The 18,888-nt window shown below is 38.7% G+C and overlaps 2 protein-coding genes across 2 annotated transcripts in view; both read right to left on the minus strand.

The window, feature by feature from the left end:
- LOC131690836 (TWiK family of potassium channels protein 7-like) overlaps positions 1 to 3,655 on the minus strand; it is a 359,592-nt gene extending 355,937 nt beyond the window's left edge. The window contains exon 1 of the mRNA XM_058976896.1: positions 2,785 to 3,655. The gene's annotated coding sequence lies outside the window, so the exon portion shown is untranslated. The remainder of the gene's footprint in view (positions 1 to 2,784) is intronic.
- A 7,434-nt stretch (positions 3,656 to 11,089) lies between these two features.
- Positions 11,090 to 16,486, minus strand: LOC131687381 (uncharacterized). The gene is made up of 3 exons (XM_058971464.1): positions 15,760 to 16,486; positions 12,455 to 15,540; positions 11,090 to 12,295 (listed from the first exon to the last, which is right to left on the minus strand). The coding sequence occupies exons 1-3, from the start codon at positions 16,484 to 16,486 to the stop codon at positions 11,090 to 11,092; spliced, it is 5,019 nt and encodes a 1,672-aa protein (XP_058827447.1).
- Positions 16,487 to 18,888: the final 2,402 nt, after the last annotated feature.

Consider the following 18,888-nt stretch of genomic DNA (forward strand, 5'->3'; position numbering starts at 1 on the left):
TTGAAATGTTTTTCCTATGTTTTATCAGTTTTGGGCATAACTAATTCTCTTTACGGAAATCAGTAGATTGGTTTAGTGTATAGAACTGTCTAAATCACTGATAATTGTCAAGGCATGTGCCCCAAAATGAGTACTATCACTGATAGTTTTGCACTCCATTAATTACAACGAATAATGTATCGTGAAATAAATCTATCTTCAAAATCAGTTGCCAAGTCTCCTATAACTCGGCTAGATAAGGGTACTAAAAGAGCAGAAAGCAACAGAATTAAGATTTTTGATTACAGCATAGCATAGAGTTTGATTTTAAGCATCGACACACCCATGCGTCTACTCGTAAATATAAAGACGGTGATTTCGTAAGATTTTGCACTAAATATAGGTGCTTTATTGTTTGAAATAATTTTTTCTCAGATGTTCTTGAAAGTTGTGGTGAGTGGTGAGTAAGCGACAAGCCCGACCAATAACTTATTAACAGACGTGGTGAAATCAAATTATAAACCCTTGTTATTGCCGAGACTAAGCGACGTACGCCAGACCACGAATTAGAACTGTAGGCAGACGGCATATCAAGAAAGCTCTGCGCATGTGTTTTTAAAAATGATCTAGTACTATTAAAATCAGTATATAATTTTTCAACAACTACCGTTTCTCCACCAGTATAACGGCTTCCACTGGTATCTAAGAGAAGGATTGTTGAGCGTGAAATTAAAAGATATTGAAAAGATCATCCATATGATAATCACGTGCTATTTCTAGAATATTACGTACTAAATCAGTTATTTTATAGATAAATATTAAACAGCAAACAGAAACTAGACGTAACGCCAGAAACGTATAATGGACACCAATCAGAATTTTGTTTATGACACATTCTTAAAAAAACAATCATGTTTTTCATTCTTTGTAAATACTTTGAATTTTGTTCAGTAGTACAGAAGTTATACATAACCGTTAAACATATAATACCGCACTGTTGATCGATATTTTGCAATATATTAAATGTTTGATCATCCCCATCAAAGAACAAAACTCTTGAGTAAAGTTAGTTTCCAGTTAATAACGTACGAGTTTGCATCTACACTCTACAAAACTATGTATTCGATAGTCTTACAGCACACATAACTGAAAAACAATTCTCTCTCTTCTCAAATTATCACAGTTTTTCAAAGATGAAGCAATCATTACATTTACCGTGCGTAAGTTCATTATTCTTTCAAATTTGCGCTCGTGTCGAAATATAACCCATACACAAATACTTATAAGTGTGCAGTGTGGAATGAATATATGAGACAATTCTACAGTTGAGTGTATCATCTGATTCCCGTTATTTCCGGATAAATTTCTGGAGGCGATTGCATTTTGATTCTCGTCAAGTTTTAGCTCCAGGTTAGATATATCAAATACATATAAATTTATCAAAAGTGATGCATGGTATCTAAAACACCAGTACACTTGATTCTAAAATATTAACATAATTTCTTTTTACCAAAACAGCTTTTAGTTGAATAGCCGGGGCCCTTTTCGTGCGCCTCGAAGGAGCCGCCAGTGTTTTATCCACGATAGGGTTACTGTGCCATAATTCATCTTAGCTCCTGTATTCATCCCACCCATTTCAATGCATTAGAGCAGTGTCTGCTCTCTCTATTCAACGCATTAGGTCAAATGGTAGGATGAATAAGGGTTCGTTGTACTCGACTTTTCAGTTCGATCAAACTCGAGTATTTTACATTTTCCAAACCCAATTTTTTATGTTACTGCTCCTTAAGAACGAAGCAAGCCTGCTGATAACTATTTAAGCGCAAGCCAATCACTGTAAGCCGTGTTACAATCGAAATTGTGTGACATCCTGACTAATAAGATGAATATGGACTTGTCTACTCTAGATTGTAGAATTTAACTCTGACTATTTGTTGGCGTATTGCGTCACTTAAACCTGCTTTTATATCTTTCAAACACTACATGTATTTGAACATTTTATTGTGGCTTTGAGCAACTGTGCGTTCGGTATTCGAACCATCAAATAATTGTATAGACGAATCTTCTAAATTAAATAAACCGTTGTGTATAATACGCCCACACGGCATTAAACAGGTAGCTATTTCCACGAGCATTCAATATTATTTGTGAATTTCTAAAACGATTTCATGATTGTATGGGTCAAGCAGTGCGTTCATCTTTGTACACAAATTTTTCATTTTTTATTGTATATTTCAAAAACTGTCGGCTCCGTCAAGCTCACTCACCGAGGCGTGTGAAACAAACGATTTAAACAAATTTTCGAGAGTGAATGGAACAATCGGAAATAGTTTGAGGTCATCATCTTCGACGATACAGCAAATACCACTGAAGAACGAAGAGAAAATAGAGCAAGCTTCCTTGGGTCACACCCGAGCTGTATTACTTTTCCATCCTCCAAATAACGGCTATGTGGGGTAAAAAATAAGTCACGTGTTATAGGCAAAAACGACTTTTTACACAATTTAAAATAATTGTTATTGTAGGTCCTATGTGTGCTAAATGTACGCTGTAAACGAGTTACAAATATTTTTAATCTCGCCATTAAATCCTACTACTGAATATTTTTCAGGCTAAATAGGTCATAAAATCGGTGCAACATTGAGCTGTTGTGCCGATTAATAGCTTTCGATTACAAAACTATGATATCAGGATAAACTAGTAATTATACCGAGATTAACCAGCTTCCGGGTGAAAAGCTTCCTAATAAATATTCAATAATCGTAACATTAATAATAGTCATAATAATTAGTAATTAATACGAACCTGCTGTCGATTGAAGATAGTAAACTTCATTCATTAAAACACCATAATCATTATTATCCGCGTGTGTCCAACTTCAATGCTACCCTATTGTGCCGACTAACAGCTTCCAGCTGGGATCGGTTTTCGGCACATCACCACTGCACAGCATATAGGTATGTAATCCCTTATTTTACCCAGCTATGTTCCACTTTCAACACAACCGTCACCATTCGGTCTTGCAATCATGAATAATTTATTCCTCGCTCGCACTACTGCAATCTATAATCAATCACATTACGGCTCACTGACGAATGCTAAGCACACACTGTTGTGATTCACCACCGCGTTGGAACGCATCACATCAATAGCGGTCAGGATCACATCTAATCCATGCAAAATGATCATGCATATATTATTGTATACTCTTACACCGAGAATCAACACCAGCACATCGATTTTCTATACCCCCCCTGCTACATATATCGTAGAACACAAATAATCCTGTTGGAGGTTTCCGCTCTCGCTTTCCCGACGCCTCTAGTACTTGAAATGTAACTAACTCACTACACTGTGGTGATTTTGGTTGTTTCAGGAATATGACAATCCTTCCGGATAGGTTTATAACGAGGTCGGCACAGGATACAGCACTGCCAACACATGCACACTTACTAACAATAGAAGCAGCACGACAATGAAATTTTCACATCAAACTATTCATTGGTCACCGAATAGAATTTCACCTAGGGCAAAAAAGAAAGTATTCAGCATCGAAATTCACTGACATCGATTATTATCTCACCGAGGAATGGGCACACACCGCTGTTCTTTTCGAGGAAACCAACCGTGTTCTAGTGCTTTCTACATGTAGCTACTGTTTGGTTGATGTCTCGCGATTCACTGAAACCAGCAAATGGATGCAGCGAGAAAATTGCCATTACTTCTGTCCCAACAGTATAAGGACTAGGCCCAGTGAGAGAATGTCCTTAACCCACGTACCAGTGCGCATGAACCAGAGCAGATCGAGACACGCTGAGCTCGGAGAAAACTGCTGACTAGTATCTACAGATTCAACACATTACACAGGCTGGGCAATTATACACTAGTATTAACAGGATGCTGGACGATGCTCTTTCAGAGAATGCTGGATTGCGTTTCAACATCTACATATGCCGAAATTCTTTACACACTGACTTGGTGCCCTATCATATCGTTGGTAGTGAGTTGGATGTGATGGGAAAGCTTCGGGGACTGATGGGTAAATATTTTAAGCATGGGGGAATAATGTTACTGACTGAAAGTAGTTGACTTAGTTGTTTGAATAGAAGCGGAATATTATACCGTGAGCTACTGAAGGGAGTGGCGGAACATTTGACCATAGCTTTCTAACTATCTCAAAGTTAAACAAGATAAATTTGCAAAGTGGTTCCAAGAGAAAATAGAATGAGGAATATTAATTTCAGCGTAAGTCAATCTGATGGTATTAAAGTAATCCATAATCAAAGATTGGTATGGTCTTAGAGCTAGCGATAACCCATTGCATCAATTCGACCTTCTGTTTTAACATAATTCGAATGCAATTCTCATTATGCCCGATCATCGCAGTGCCAATGCTACGATAAACTATTGAAACTAGGAATCCTTCCTGGTCGAGGCATAAATAGTATATGACTGGCTCATGAGACTCTACCTTCTATAGCATGAGACCGGTAGATTTTTTTCCAGTACTTTCGGAATTAGGTTGACTTCAGTTCCTATGGTTCCTATGCAACTTTATCAACAAAAATTTTAACGACACTTTATATGCCACAAAACATAATCAACACACAACATATAGATATCTTATGCCATTTCACTAGATTAAAACGGAGTCCCGTACTATTGGAATTGTGTAGATTTCGAGTAACCGGTCTAAACTTGCTGACATGCGTTTCGAAGACTGGTATTACTCGTCGAACAGTTCAGTAACATGTCTGTTAGTGTGTGTATGTAGACGAATGTGTCAATGAAACGGTTTTACGTCGAGGGCTGTCGAGAGCCGCACCATGCCCCAGCGCCTACGTTGCTCACTGGTTTCTTTAGATAAATACTTTTCGAACCTTGATTAGGGCATTTGTATGTATCAATGTAGAAGTGAATAGGGCGATCGGTAGAAATGAGCAAATCGAAAGAACAAACCTTATGACTGCGGTACATCAACACAGCTGTTTCGAAGGCCTTTCTACTTGTCCAATCTTAAGCGAAAATGATCTTTGCGTAATGCTTAAAGGAAAAGTGTAACCAGATAAGTGGAAATAAAGTTATCATACAATTCGCCACAAAGTTTGTTGCTGTAAATAATTGCTGTAAATAATCATAAATAATTGCATGTTGAAGACACCGCAACAGTGGTATAGCCAAGAGGAGGGGATAAAATTAATTGGATTGAAGAAAAAAACTTATTATACATCTTGTAACTGCTCGCGTAGTCGGGATCTCATAGTTGTCAAATCATATCAGTATAGTGTAAAATATCCGCATGAGAAGACTCCAATAGAAATTGTTGCCGGCGTTCTGAAACTAATCATAAACGTAAGACTTCCAGAAATAGGTTGAATTCTTACAAAATTGCATACATTTCAACATTTGCTAAAAATGTTTTTTAAGAATAAATAAAGTTGAGACGAAAATAACAATTTCGGAAAGTAGAAAGAAAATTATAAAAAAAAACTAGCAAAACCCTTCGCGCGTTACTGCGACTTTCAACGAAATAGGAGGAAAACACAATTTGTTCCGAAGCGCCATCTAGCGGGCAGATAATTCCCAATCAATAGCACACAAACACACTCCATAATACCTACTATGTATAAATTTTGGCAGCAATCGGTTAAACGGTTTAGGAGTCCATAAATCATATATATATATATATATATATATATATATATATATATATATATATATATATATATATATATATATATATATATATATATATATATATATATATATATATATATATATATATATATATATATATATATATATATATATATATATATATATATATATATATATATATATATATATATATATATATATATATATATATATATATATATATATATATATATACGAATGACAAATAAAAGGTGTGAAAGATGTGCCTCAGTGCGAAAAAATGGAAGAAATTGGTGAAACAATTGCGAAAATTCTGCTGATAGTTCAAGGTATGAAATTTCATACGCTAGGCTGAACCGATATCTTTTTTTCCTAAGGCAAAATTATTTTCTCTTTAGGACTCTTTAGTCAAGTGTCAAGTTTTTATTTTAAAATTCATGAACTCACGCCGTCGACAAAATGTGAAATTTATTATTTATAAACAACAGCAGAGATATATAGTATACAATAATATCAAAATAATACTCTCAAAAACATTACTGAAAACATCATGTCTCAAACAAAATTTGTTTGAAAAGTTAATTATTCATGACTCCAATACTTCTAGGAGGGCTTAAGACCAAAAAATATAGAGATATGCTGTTTAACGTTTAAGGGTCCATAAGCCATTCCAATACTGTTCGTGTAATTGAAGAAAGGATCTTTCAACACGCTCATAACGGCAACATGGCTTCGCTCTCTGCTGTACCTGATTCGTCATCCAATAGCATCGAGGTATACTACCAGAATATTGTTGGCTTAATTTCATCAATGGACAGCTATTTACTCGCAACCACGGGCTACTGTTATGACGTCATTGCCTTAACCGAAACGTGGCTCGACAACCGTACTCTGTCTCGCCAGGTGTTTGGTGCAACATTCGATGCCTACCGCTGTGATCGCAATGCCCTCAATAGCCACAAGACATCAGGTGGTGGTGTACTTATCGCCGTTCGCCAAGTTATAAAACCCGAGTGATCAACGATGAGCTGTGGGCGAGTTCCGAGCAAGTGCGGATATCAGTGAATCTTGTCGATCGCATCCTGTTCCTTCGTGTCGTGTATTTTCCACCTGATCAACTTATCAACAATGCCAGTTGTTTTTTGGACAACAACAGCAGCGCAACTCTTCGGCAAACTAATAATGTCATCAACGAGAACGGACGTACATTGCACCTCTTCTTTGTAAGTGCCCGGGACTACGCTCCGTACTGCTGCACTGCTGCGACTCCTTTAGTCCAGCATTTACGTCATCAACCCCGCTACATCTTGTACCCCAAGAAGCAATTGTAACATGCTGAAAGTTTGAGATGTTCTACAATTGCAATACAATATATTTTCAGATTTGATGTTCGAAAAATAATTTTAAGCATATTTCAATTGATTGTGTAACATATCGCTGTTGATCTGCATTATAAGTCCGAGATGAACTGCCGTTCTACGCATAATTGTCCCATGTATATATAGGAATCCCATAGAACATGGGACAATTGGTCAGTGTTAAGTCAGACCGGACCAAGTCGCAAAACAACAAAAAATGAGTTAATGATAGCACTGGATAAAGAATTTCTTCATCTACATTCCACTTTTACCAGATTTGAAATATGAAACAAAAAACAAGAATTATGGTAAAAATTATTTTCCAATTATAATGTAAAGGATGCTGCGATTCAAACTTTAAACGCGTTTTTCTCAAAATCAATGCACTGCCACTTAGTCCGGTCTGACCTAACACCGACCAATTAAGCTTATAACGGAAGTGAACCTTGTAGTAACATGATCTAAAACACCATTACTAGCTGTGCAACTGATCAGAAACTACTGCTACGTTTCAAAAGCAGTCAAACAAATTGCACAAAAAAATTCATTATTGTGAGATGATGAAGTTTTTCTTTGGAATATATTTAAGTAACTGATCAGAGGCAGCAATATGTTGCACCAGCAGTTCAACTAGTTGCATCAATCGTCATATTCTATAGGAACAGTTCATTTTATTGCTAGTGCAACTTGTATCCGCAACTCAATATCAAATTACTTGCATTCTTGAGTTTATGTTACAGCTTGTGTATTTTGCTTATGAAACTTAATGTCATAAGCACATAAACATAAGAACGTACAGCGTGCAGCTATTTTGAATAAAAACAAACAAAATTAAATTAACTAACTTCCCGCTTATTTCAAGTAACAATTGATTGAAAATGAGTCTGCAAATATTTTGGTTGCGCTTTCTTATTAATATTGACCAAAACTCTAGAAAATAAATTTTGATAAATTTGTGATATGCGAATAAAAATACAATTTCACAATGGGGCGTGAGAATTTGATAGGTAGAATTGTGTGTTCCATAGCAAAAATACAGTTAGTTGTAATTTTTTTCCGTAAGAACACAATCACAAGATCAATTATTCTCCTCTTGGAACATAAACATGATAAATATTTCCCTTTAAGAAGACATGACATTTTGCGATGATGAATATTTTTCTGCATTCGTTATGCAACATTTTTATTAGAAATTAAGTTCAATATGTTTTTGTAAGAATTCGTATACACTATGTAGGGTAAATAGCACAACTGTTGCTTTAAAATTTTCAAGATGTTACACATCATACAAGCAATCTGCGCTTTTTTCCGTAACACAATTGTATACCAAATAAATTACATAAACACTACGATAAGTTGCATAATCACTTGAGAAACGCAATTGAGCGACAAAGTGTGTAGCTTGGGAGTCAAAGGGAACCTAGGAGTGAATTATTTAGACGTCTCAAGTTCAATCATCTACGATTTTAAAAACGCAGAATACGACTGCATCGTTAGCACGCAATCCCTTCCTGCTGGAAAAAGCAGCGCACATGTTTCCATTTCATAAAAAGGAAACAAATCGAACATTGATAATTATCGGGGAATGTCGTGTTTAAGTGCCGCATCAAAACTATTCGAGCTGGTTATTTAAGACCCTATTTTCTTTCACTGCAAACAATACATCCCAGACGACCAACACTGTTTTATGCTTAAATGACCGACAACGACTAACCTGCTCTCGTTCACAGCATATGTTCTCTATGGATTCGCTGACGGATTACAAACCGATGCTATTTACATGGATCTATCTGCGGTCTTCGACAAAATCAATTATGATATCGTAATAGCAAAGCTGGACAAACTAGGTATTCATGGACAACTCCTGCGCTGGTTTCTTTCCTAGCTCGATGGAAGGCAACTCTAAATCAGTATTGAAAACTCTCTATTTGCACCATTCTTCGTTACATCCGGTATCTTACAAGAAAGCCATCTCGATACAGTGATATTTCTCCGCTACTTTAATGACGTCAACATCAAATTCAAGGACCTCGCCTTTCTTTCGCCGACGACATGAACATTTTTCAACAAATACGGGATAAAACCGATGCCCAGTGTCTTCAGAGTGAGCTGGAGAGATTTAGTACATGGTGTAATCTAAACAGAATTGTTTTAAGCCCGAGTAAATGCTCAATCGTTACGTTCACACGGAAACGCTATCCGATTCAGCTTAATTATTTCTTCGACTCGAGCATTCCATGACACTCACATGTCAAGGATTTTGGCGTCATCATGGATTCGGCACTAACGTTCAAGCCACATACATTATTCATTGTGGATAAAGCATCAAGACAGCTTGAGTTCATCTTCCGAATAGCGACAAACTTAAGGGACGTATACTTTTAAAAAATCACTCTGTTGCGCGCTGGTTCGCTCAACCCTGGAATATTGTTCTGTTGTTTTGGATCCGTACTAGCAGAACGGCGTCGACAGAATCTAGGCCATCCAACGCCGGTTCATACGCTTTGCATCTTCCGCGACATCTTCCTTGGCAAAACAGATTTCAGCTGCCGAGCTACGAAAACCGTTGTCGGTTAATACAGCTCGACACTCTAAGCATCCGGAGGGACTGCTCTCGAACCCTGTTCGTTACGGACGCACTGTCTGCCAAGGTGGATTGCTCTACATTCCTCGGACGCCTGGATCTTCAAGCTCGCGTGTGAGCTTTACGCAATAACTCTCTTCTGCGAGTGCCGGTCAGGAGAACCAATTACACGGTGCTACAGTAACGTTGTAGTTTTCAAGTAACCTAGAATAGGCCGTAGATCTCCTCGCCAAATGCATCACAAGACAATTTTTGGAAAATATTTTAGACCCTCAAAATCTTGATTTATGGCAAAAAAAAACAATTTTTCGGGACTTTCGCAATAAAAAAAATTCTACGCGGTCATTTTTCAACCGATTGTAAATTTTTTGAATGTTCTGGAAAGAAGAAAAGATGGACTTTCCAACAGCATGTTATTTTTATCCAATTTTAAACTCAAAATTCACACACATACTTTTGAATGCCGTAATCGAGTAAAAAAATAATTTTCCCCTTAAAAGTTCATGCGAGCGAATTTCTTATTTGGAACAAATAATACCTCTGCCATCATAGGTCGTTGTATGCGAAACTAAATTTTCTTCCTAATTTTTATTTAACAAAGACGCTTTTTAATAAAAACGTGTATTCATACTTTAAAAGAAAAAATCGCGAAATAATGGGTACTTTTATATTGTTGTCCCAAAACCCAGTAGTACTTTTAATTTCTTCTTCTTTCCTATATATATATATATATGTATATATATATATATATATATATATATATATATATATATATATATATATATATATATATATATATATATATATATATATATATATATATATATATATATATATATATATATATATATATATATATATATATATATATATATATATATATATATATATATATATATATATATATATATATATATATATATATATATATATATATATATATATATATATATGTATATATATATATATATATATATATATATATATATATATATATATATATATATATATATATATATATATATATATATATATATATATATATATATATATATATATATATATATATATATATATATATATATATTGTTGTGACCGGTAAGTTAGTTTTCCTTATGGCGGCACCAGGCGCAGTAGGTGGCAAAGGATTTCTTTGAGGACTCACTAGGTGTTACAACGGTACGTAGTTTAATGCACCTTTTTTATTCTTCTCCGTATCGCAGCTTTATTACTCGGTGGCTCAACTAGAAGTAATTGTACATGACAGTTCATCCCTATTCTATGCCAAAATTCAATGTATGTGCAGCGGTACCCAAGGTACCAATGAATAAAAAATGTGCAGGGCTCGCTATATCGTTAGTGAAATCTAGTACCTTCTATAATTAATACTACCCTGAACATCGCCACCACCTTGAAATGTCAATTTCAATTAATCATAACTCAAATTTGATATTCAGAAACTTAACGCTAACATAATTTATAAATTCAAACACTTTTAATTCTGATGCGATTATAAATCGGGGTTTCTGCTCAACGGTGTCGTCGTTTCCTGATGAATCGTTTCTAGCATCGTTTCAGGATTAGTCGGTTCAGCAGGATCTATCGGCAACAAACAAATTTTCACGATCGGTCGTTTTATGATTCCTTTACTGGTTTTCAGAGTGACTACACGAGTCAAATCGTCTTCTCCTGGGTGGATCTCCAAGATTCTGGCAAGCGGCCACTTCAGGGGAGCCTGACATTCGTCCACGATGAGCACCTGTCGTCCCGGGAGAATTTCCGTGTTTGCATTGCAAATTTTATGGTCCCTTTGAAGCTCCTGCAGGTATTCCGTTCTCCACCGGTGCCAAAATTGTTGATGTAGTTGCTGAATTCGCTGATAGTGATCTAAACGGCTACTGGCCATGCAGTGTATATCGGGTTCTGGAAGTGCGTGCATCGAGGATCCAATTAAAAAGTGCCCTGGGGTTAAAGCAGTGAAATCGCTCGGGTCCTCAGACATCGGTGTTAATGGTCGCGAATTCATACTTGCTTCGATTTGCGACAATACTGTGGCCATGTCTTCAAACGACAATCGAACATTTCCTAGTTGGCGTTGGAGATGTTTTTTAGCAACTTTGACTGCCGCTTCCCAAAGGCCTCCAAAGTGAGGTGCCTTTGGAGGAGTCATGTGCCAGGTTATTCCTTTATTGGACAAATGCGACTGGATCGCTTCCATCACTCGATCATTCTGCAACATCAGGTACAAGTCCCTCAGCTCATTTCTGGCACCTTCAAAATTTTTGCCGTTATCGGAATGGATATGCTTTGGCAATCCACGGCGCGAAATGAATCTGCGAAGTGCAGCCAGAAACGCTGACGTTGTGAGATCAGATACGAGCTCAATATGTACCGCTTTTGTGGAAAAACATACAAAAATGCAGATGTATGCCTTAGTTGGGGCAGCGCGTTTGTGGGGTGGTTTTAAGTAAAGAGGTCCAGCGTAGTCGATACCAGTTACTGTAAATGGCCTGCTCGGAGTGACTCGGGCTACGGGTAGCTGACCTGTCTGTTGTTGGGCTGGGACGGGATTAACCTTTGCACATGGAAGGCATTTTCTAATGACGCTGTGTATTAATCGTCTTCCGTGCACAGGCCAATATTGCTCACGCATAGCAGCAAGTGTTAATTGGCCGCCACCATGTAACATTTTCAGATGATAATGTCTGGCAATCATCTGGGATAGTGGATGGAAGCTGGGTAATAGACATGGATGCTTACTTGAAAAGGTCTGGTCTGAAAATCTTAACCTCCCCCCTACTCGTATCGTACCCTCTTGGTCTATAAAGGGGTTCAGAGATCGTATTTGTGAGTGCTTTGACACATATTTTCCTACTTTCAGATCGTTTATTTCCTGCTTAAATGCGTCGATTTGGGCGAGCTGAATCAAGCGAATTTCAGCATCACTTAATTGTTGAGTCGTCAATAATTTACCGGCGCCTTGAACCGTACTGTCCTGAGGTTGCGCTCGCGCCTTTTCGCGAATATTACGAACAAATCTGAGGCAGTGGGCCGCTACACGAACGAGTTTGCTGAATGACGAATACCGGCAGAAAATTGGATTAGTGAATGGTTTGGTGCGTAATATAGGAGCGACGACTCTACGAATTTCGACGTTATCTAAAACCGCAGGAATAGGAGCAGTCTCCGGCCAATGCTTTTCTGAAAGTCGAAGCCATTCTGGACCATACTTCCAAAGGTAACTTGCAAGAAATTCCTCCACACTCATTCCACGGGAAACTAAATCAGCTGGGTTTTCGTTGCCAGCTATATGGCTCCATCGATACCCATGAGTGTTGGCTTGTATCTCAGAAACTCTGTTGGCGACAAATGTTTTCCAAGTATGTGGAGGCGCCTGAAGCCATTGAATTGTTATCGTCGAATCGGACCAAAACCGGGCATCTGAAACTTCCATTTGTAGTGCCTTCACAACGTGCGAGAAAAGCTGAGATCCGACGACGGCTGCGCATAGCTCGAGCCTGGGAAGCGTGATGCGTTTTAAAGGTGCCACGCGAGATTTCGATGCTAGCAGTTGGACCCTGATATTACCGTGATTGTCGATGGACCTCGCGTAAACGCATGCTCCATATGCACTTTCTGAGGCGTCCGAGAAAGTATGCAGTTGGACTTTCGAATTTGGCAGGAATGCGTAGCGATCTACTGTGTATTCAGCTATCTTAGGAAGTTGTTGCTGATATTGGTTCCACTTTTCTTGCACGATATCTGGTACAGAATCGTCCCAATCGCAGTGCAGCAGCCATAATTCCTGCATTAGCATTTTTCCTCGAATTACTACTGGAGCGATCAACCCCAGTGGATCAAATAATTGTGAAATTGATGACAAAATTTTTCGCTTGGTGTCAGCTACGGCCTCTCGATCAATTTTCGAATCAAAACGTAATTTGTCGGTTTCCGGTTCCCATCCAATGCCTAGGGCGCTTATTGATTCTTCTGGTGCAAACATTAGTGCGGATTGTGTACCGATCTGGTCCGGTTCAAGTCCTTGCAGTATTTCGAGCTTGTTAGATGTCCACTTTCGCAGAGTGAATCCGCCTTTGGTGAGCAAACTGTCCAGTTCCTCTCGTAATTGCAAAGCTTCGTCGATTGATTGGGCACCTCCTAGACAATCATCCACATAGAACCCCTTCTGGAGAGTTTGTGCAGCCATGGGATATGCAGCACCTTCATCCCGGGCTAATTGTTGAAGTGTACGAGTTGCCAAAAATGAAGACGGGGCGAGGCCATAAGTTACGGTTAATAACTCGTACGCTTGAATGGGCCCTGAATCACCAAATCTCCAAAAAATGCGCTGGTATGGAGTGTCATCCGAATGCACTAGCACTTGACGGTACATTTTGGCGATGTCTGCTACAACTGCAACTGGAAACGTTCTAAATCGAAGAACAATCGAGAGTAGGTCGTCCTGTACAACCGGTCCAACGCGGAGTGCATCATTCAGCGAGAACCCCGTTGATGTCTTGGCGGAGCCATCGAAGACGACGCGTACCTTAGTCGTCGTGCTGGAGTGTTTGATGACTGGATGATGTGGAAGGTAAAGGCATTTATTAGCAGACTGTTCGGACGGTTGCAGAAGTCTCATATGGCCCAATGTGATGTACTCCTGCATAAATCTATGGTATTCGACTTTTAATCGGGTGTCACGTTCTAGCCTCCGTTCTAACAATTTGAATCGTCGTAGTGCTGATGACTTGGACTCTCCTAGCATTGTATCGAAGTCTGGATGGCGCGGAATACGCACGGTATAGCGACCAGTACTGTCCCTTTCAACAGTAGATGAATAGTGCTGCTCGCACTCCCTTTCTTCCATTGAGTAATCGGATCGCGACGGCAATTCTTCAATGTTCCAAAACCGTTCCAAATTTTCCTCCAGCGTGGTTAAACACACGGTTGTAGTGTGGCATTTTACTAAATCTGGAGTAACGGAAACCAAATCACCGGAACCAGCAACAATCCAACCGAAAACGCTGTCCACCATCTCGGGAAGGTCGTTCGATAAGCGAATGCGAGCGGGTGTTTTGAAACACGCAAAAAAGTGAGGCAGGCCGATGATCATATCAATTTTTCCTCGCATGTAGAAATGCGGATCCGCCATAAAAAGATCCTTAGGAATGTTCCAATCAATAACAGGTACATCTTGCTCTGGCAGATCCGCTGTGACTTGGGGTAACACTAGAAATTCAACATCACGGGTAAAATCTTCCTTTCGAGAACGGATTTGTGTGAATACTGTATCAGAAGCTCGTATTGCGATTCCTCCAGGTCCCTGTAACTGTACATTCACCTTCTTACGCTTAAGTCTTAGTATCTGTGCCATACGTTCCGTAATGAGATTTGGTTGGGAAGCAGAGTCGAGTAGTGCCCTGGCTAGATGCTCCTGACCGTAAGCATCGACGATGATGAGAACAACTGTCAACATGAACATATGGTTCGTCCGCATCACTTGGGCTGAAAATGTGGATAGCTGTACATCAATATCTGATGGATCAGACAACTTTGGGGTAAGACTAACGTTGCAAGCTGTCGTGACATTCGTTTGGACTATGGACTGCAAACGATTTCCGGTTGCAATTGAGGTCTGTGCTGAATTACTTTTAGACGGGCATTCAACGTAACCAGGGTGCAGGGTAGTATGATGACGCTTCTCGCAGGTGCGGCAGCCGATTTTACTTGGGCAGCTTCCAACATAATGATCGCCGCGTAAACAATTGAAGCAAAGACGTCTCTGATTGACCATATTCAACCGTTCTGTGAGAGACATTCGTTTAAACTGACGCCACGGAACCCCTGGACGGTTGACAGCATTCACCTTTTGTGTAGAGTCTTCAGTAACGGCGTGGGTGGCCAATTTTAACGGGTAGGCCCTTTTTTGTTTACCAAAGGGACTAGTGTTTGGTGCTGATCCTGAAATAGAGTGAGAGAGTGCCAAGGAAGATACTGAATCATGATTCACTGAAATGGATTCCAGCACCCTCATTCTTCTCTGGAGAAACTCTACTATGTTCGTATAGGTCGGATTTTCTAATTTAGAAGCGTGGTCCTCCCATAACCGGAGTGTTTCGTCGTGAAGCCTTGTACAAAGCAGATGCTCTAGCATTGTGCTCCAGGCATCGGTCGGCTCACCTAACTGCTTCAACACTTTCGTGTGCCTCTCGAACTCGTCCACAAGTCCATGCAAAGCGACGGCGGATTCTTCCCTCATTCGCGGCGTTTCAAGCATGGCCTGAAGGTGGCGTTTCTTGAGAAGATATTCGTTTGAGTAGCGTGATACGAGAGCCTCCCAGGCGAGGCGGTAATTTGCAGCACTGATTGATATCGATTCGATCACTTGAGCCGCATCACCTTTCACTGCAGCACGCAAATAGTGAAACTTTTGTATATCAGCAACTTCAACGTTAGAATGAATCAGAGCATGAAATGTATCATGGAAAGCGAGCCAATCTTGGTAGTCGCCGGAGAATTCTGGCAACGCAATCGTAGGTAATTTCAGACCAGCCAGACCAGACCCAGTTCGAGTAGGGGGGGTTTGAGGGAGATCAACAGTCGAAGAAGTTGGAGGAGGCATTTTAGAAAGTAAACCAGCCTTTATTCTAAACAGTTTCGGCTCAAATTCCGCACGAAACTGCAAGTTTCTTACCATCCCTTCGTTTGTGGTTTCCAGCTCCTCCAGCTCGGCTTGTGCTTCTTCCAGTCCCTGCCACAACACTTCCAGGTTTTCGATTCTCAGATTCAGCTCCAAAACATCCCGGTCGGCTTCATATCCTTGGAGGAACTGATCAGCTCGGTTGATCGAAGCGAGCAGAGTCGTCCTTCGCGTGTTAAGCTGTTGCACTCTTCTGTCGTCCTCCATTTTGTTGAACGAAGCGTGGAGCGGTGAAGAACCACCACTGTCCTAGCGATGTCAATGGAACGGCTCGAAAAACGTCGACGATTTTGTCTGAGAAAAAAGGACCAGGTAGCACTGGCGATAGAGGATAGAGAACTTGGAAAGGTACTAACCTTGTCCAAGGCTTGAGCGTGCCTTGTACGAAATAGAATCAGCAATCGCCAACAGCAACTCACATGCACGTTGCGTCAGTCCCGTTGTAGAACCCGTTCCGAAATTGCATGCAGTAGATAATTAGGTTGAGTACATGCAGTTTTGCCACCGTGATTGTGATCAGCCTCACAGTCCACCAAAGTACAACTAATCGACGATAAATTGAGCTCAGCAGTTGAAAGTTCCCAGAAAGAAAAGTAAATCTAAACGCACCTGCGCAGGTGTAAAAAAATTTTGGACAGCCAATTACCTACTGGCCTAAAGAACTAGGCCTTGTATGATTTAAATTGCGGCAGTAGGATTGCTGGATCTGTCCAGATCGAGCGTGATGGCGGTCGAAAAGAATTACAGATGATGGCGTCCTGTGATGGCGGTCGTATTCGCAGAAGGATCTTAGTACGGTAATCTAAGCGCAATGGCGCCTACCTTAAACACGTTTCGCAAGCAACAGATTCCCACCGGATCCTGGTCACGGCACCAGTTTATGTTGTGACCGGTAAGTTAGTTTTCCTTATGGCGGCACCAGGCGCAGTAGGTGGCAAAGGATTTCTTTGAGGACTCACTAGGTGTTACAACGGTACGTAGTTTAATGCACCTTTTTTATTCTTCTCCGTATCGCAGCTTTATTACTCGGTGGCTCAACTAGAAGTAATTGTACATGACAGTTCATCCCTATTCTATGCCAAAATTCAATGTATGTGCAGCGGTACCCAAGGTACCAATGAATAAAAAATGTGCAGGGCTCGCTATATCGTTAGTGAAATCTAGTACCTTCTATAATTAATACTACCCTGAACATATATATATATATATATATATATATATATATATATATATATATATATATATATATATATATATATATATATATATATATATATATATATATATATATATATATATATATATATATATATATATATATATATATATATATATATATATATATATATATATATATATATATATATATATATATACGAATGACAAATAAAAGGTGTGAAAGATGTGCCTCAGTGCGAAAAAATGGAAGAAATTGGTGAAACAATTGCGAAAATTCTGCTGATAGTTCAAGGTATGAAATTTCATACGCTAGGCTGAACCGATATCTTTTTTTCCTAAGGCAAAATTATTTTCTCTTTAGGACCCGGAGGAGATTCACAACTTTTTCGGTGATTTTAACGTTGAATCAGTGCTTAAATGCTTAATAGGTTGCAAATCATGCCTGGTTCTAACCAGAATATTTTTTTATGTAAATTCTCGCAAGAAAATGATCTTTGTCTGAAAATAATTGCACAGTTTGAGGGAAAGATGGTTTGATGCAACGAACCTATTATTAGACGAAACGTCATGCAAGAGGCGAGGGGAGTGTCAAAATCATTAAAAAAACGGATAAATGAATGATCTCGTTATTCAATTTCATGCTAAATATACGGATATTACCCGAATTTTCGCTGTATTGATTTTTTGATACCCTATCTGCCCAGCGTATGAAATTTTTCGCAACAAAACGTTTCACAATGATTATTTTATTTTTCCCTACCTATTTGAGCATAATAACGGTTCACGAAGTATAGTATAAATAACCAAAAGTTTTAACATAGCAGGGTTATATTGGGTTAAATTATAAATGATAAGAATATTCGAGGTCAAGATCACGCAATTTCGAAACCGTCAACTTTGAAGATTTTAGCATCTTCAAAAAATTTTACAACGTTCTAAGTTTAAAGTCTATGTTTATTACTTTCATTAATAGACACCTTGGCTTCAATGGTGATTGCTTAAATCAATTACATTTCAAAATAGTTATTTTTTTTGCAATTATCGAATTCCTCGTCCGGTTGCGGTCAAAAGCTGTCGCCGCACTGTTAAAAACAGCGCTCTGGCACCTATAACACGGTGTTACAAAATAAAAAAAATTGAATGTACTTTCAAAGTACAAAAAATCTTCCACACGGTCATTTTCCTTACAGAAAATTCTCTAAGTGTTTAGGAAAGAAGAAGAAATTAAAAGTACTACTGGGTTTTGGGACAACAATATAAAAGTACCCATTATTTCGCGATTTTTTCTTTTAAAGTATGAATACACGTTTTTATTAAAAAGCGTCTTTGTTAAATAAAAATTAGGAAGAAAATTTAGTTTCGCATACAACGACCTATGATGGCAGAGGTATTATTTGTTCCAAATAAGAAATTCGCTCGCATGAACTTTA

The sequence above is a fragment of the Topomyia yanbarensis genome, chromosome 3, assembly GCF_030247195.1.
Source record: "Topomyia yanbarensis strain Yona2022 chromosome 3, ASM3024719v1, whole genome shotgun sequence".
Classification (NCBI taxonomy): domain Eukaryota; kingdom Metazoa; phylum Arthropoda; class Insecta; order Diptera; family Culicidae; genus Topomyia; species Topomyia yanbarensis.

Excerpts from the sequence above, each read along its gene's own strand:
- LOC131687381 (XM_058971464.1), bottom strand. The coding sequence starts at position 16,486 with ATGGAGGACGACAGAAGAGTGCAACAGCTTAACACGCGAAGGACGACT. Across the intron at positions 15,541-15,759 it reads GAAAGTGTTGAAGCAGTTAG|GATCAGCACCAAACACTAGT; the intron begins GTGAGCCGACCG and ends ACTCTATTTCAG. Across the intron at positions 12,296-12,454 it reads AGGAAATAAACGATCTGAAA|ATGATTGCCAGACATTATCA; the intron begins GTAGGAAAATAT and ends CCACTATCCCAG.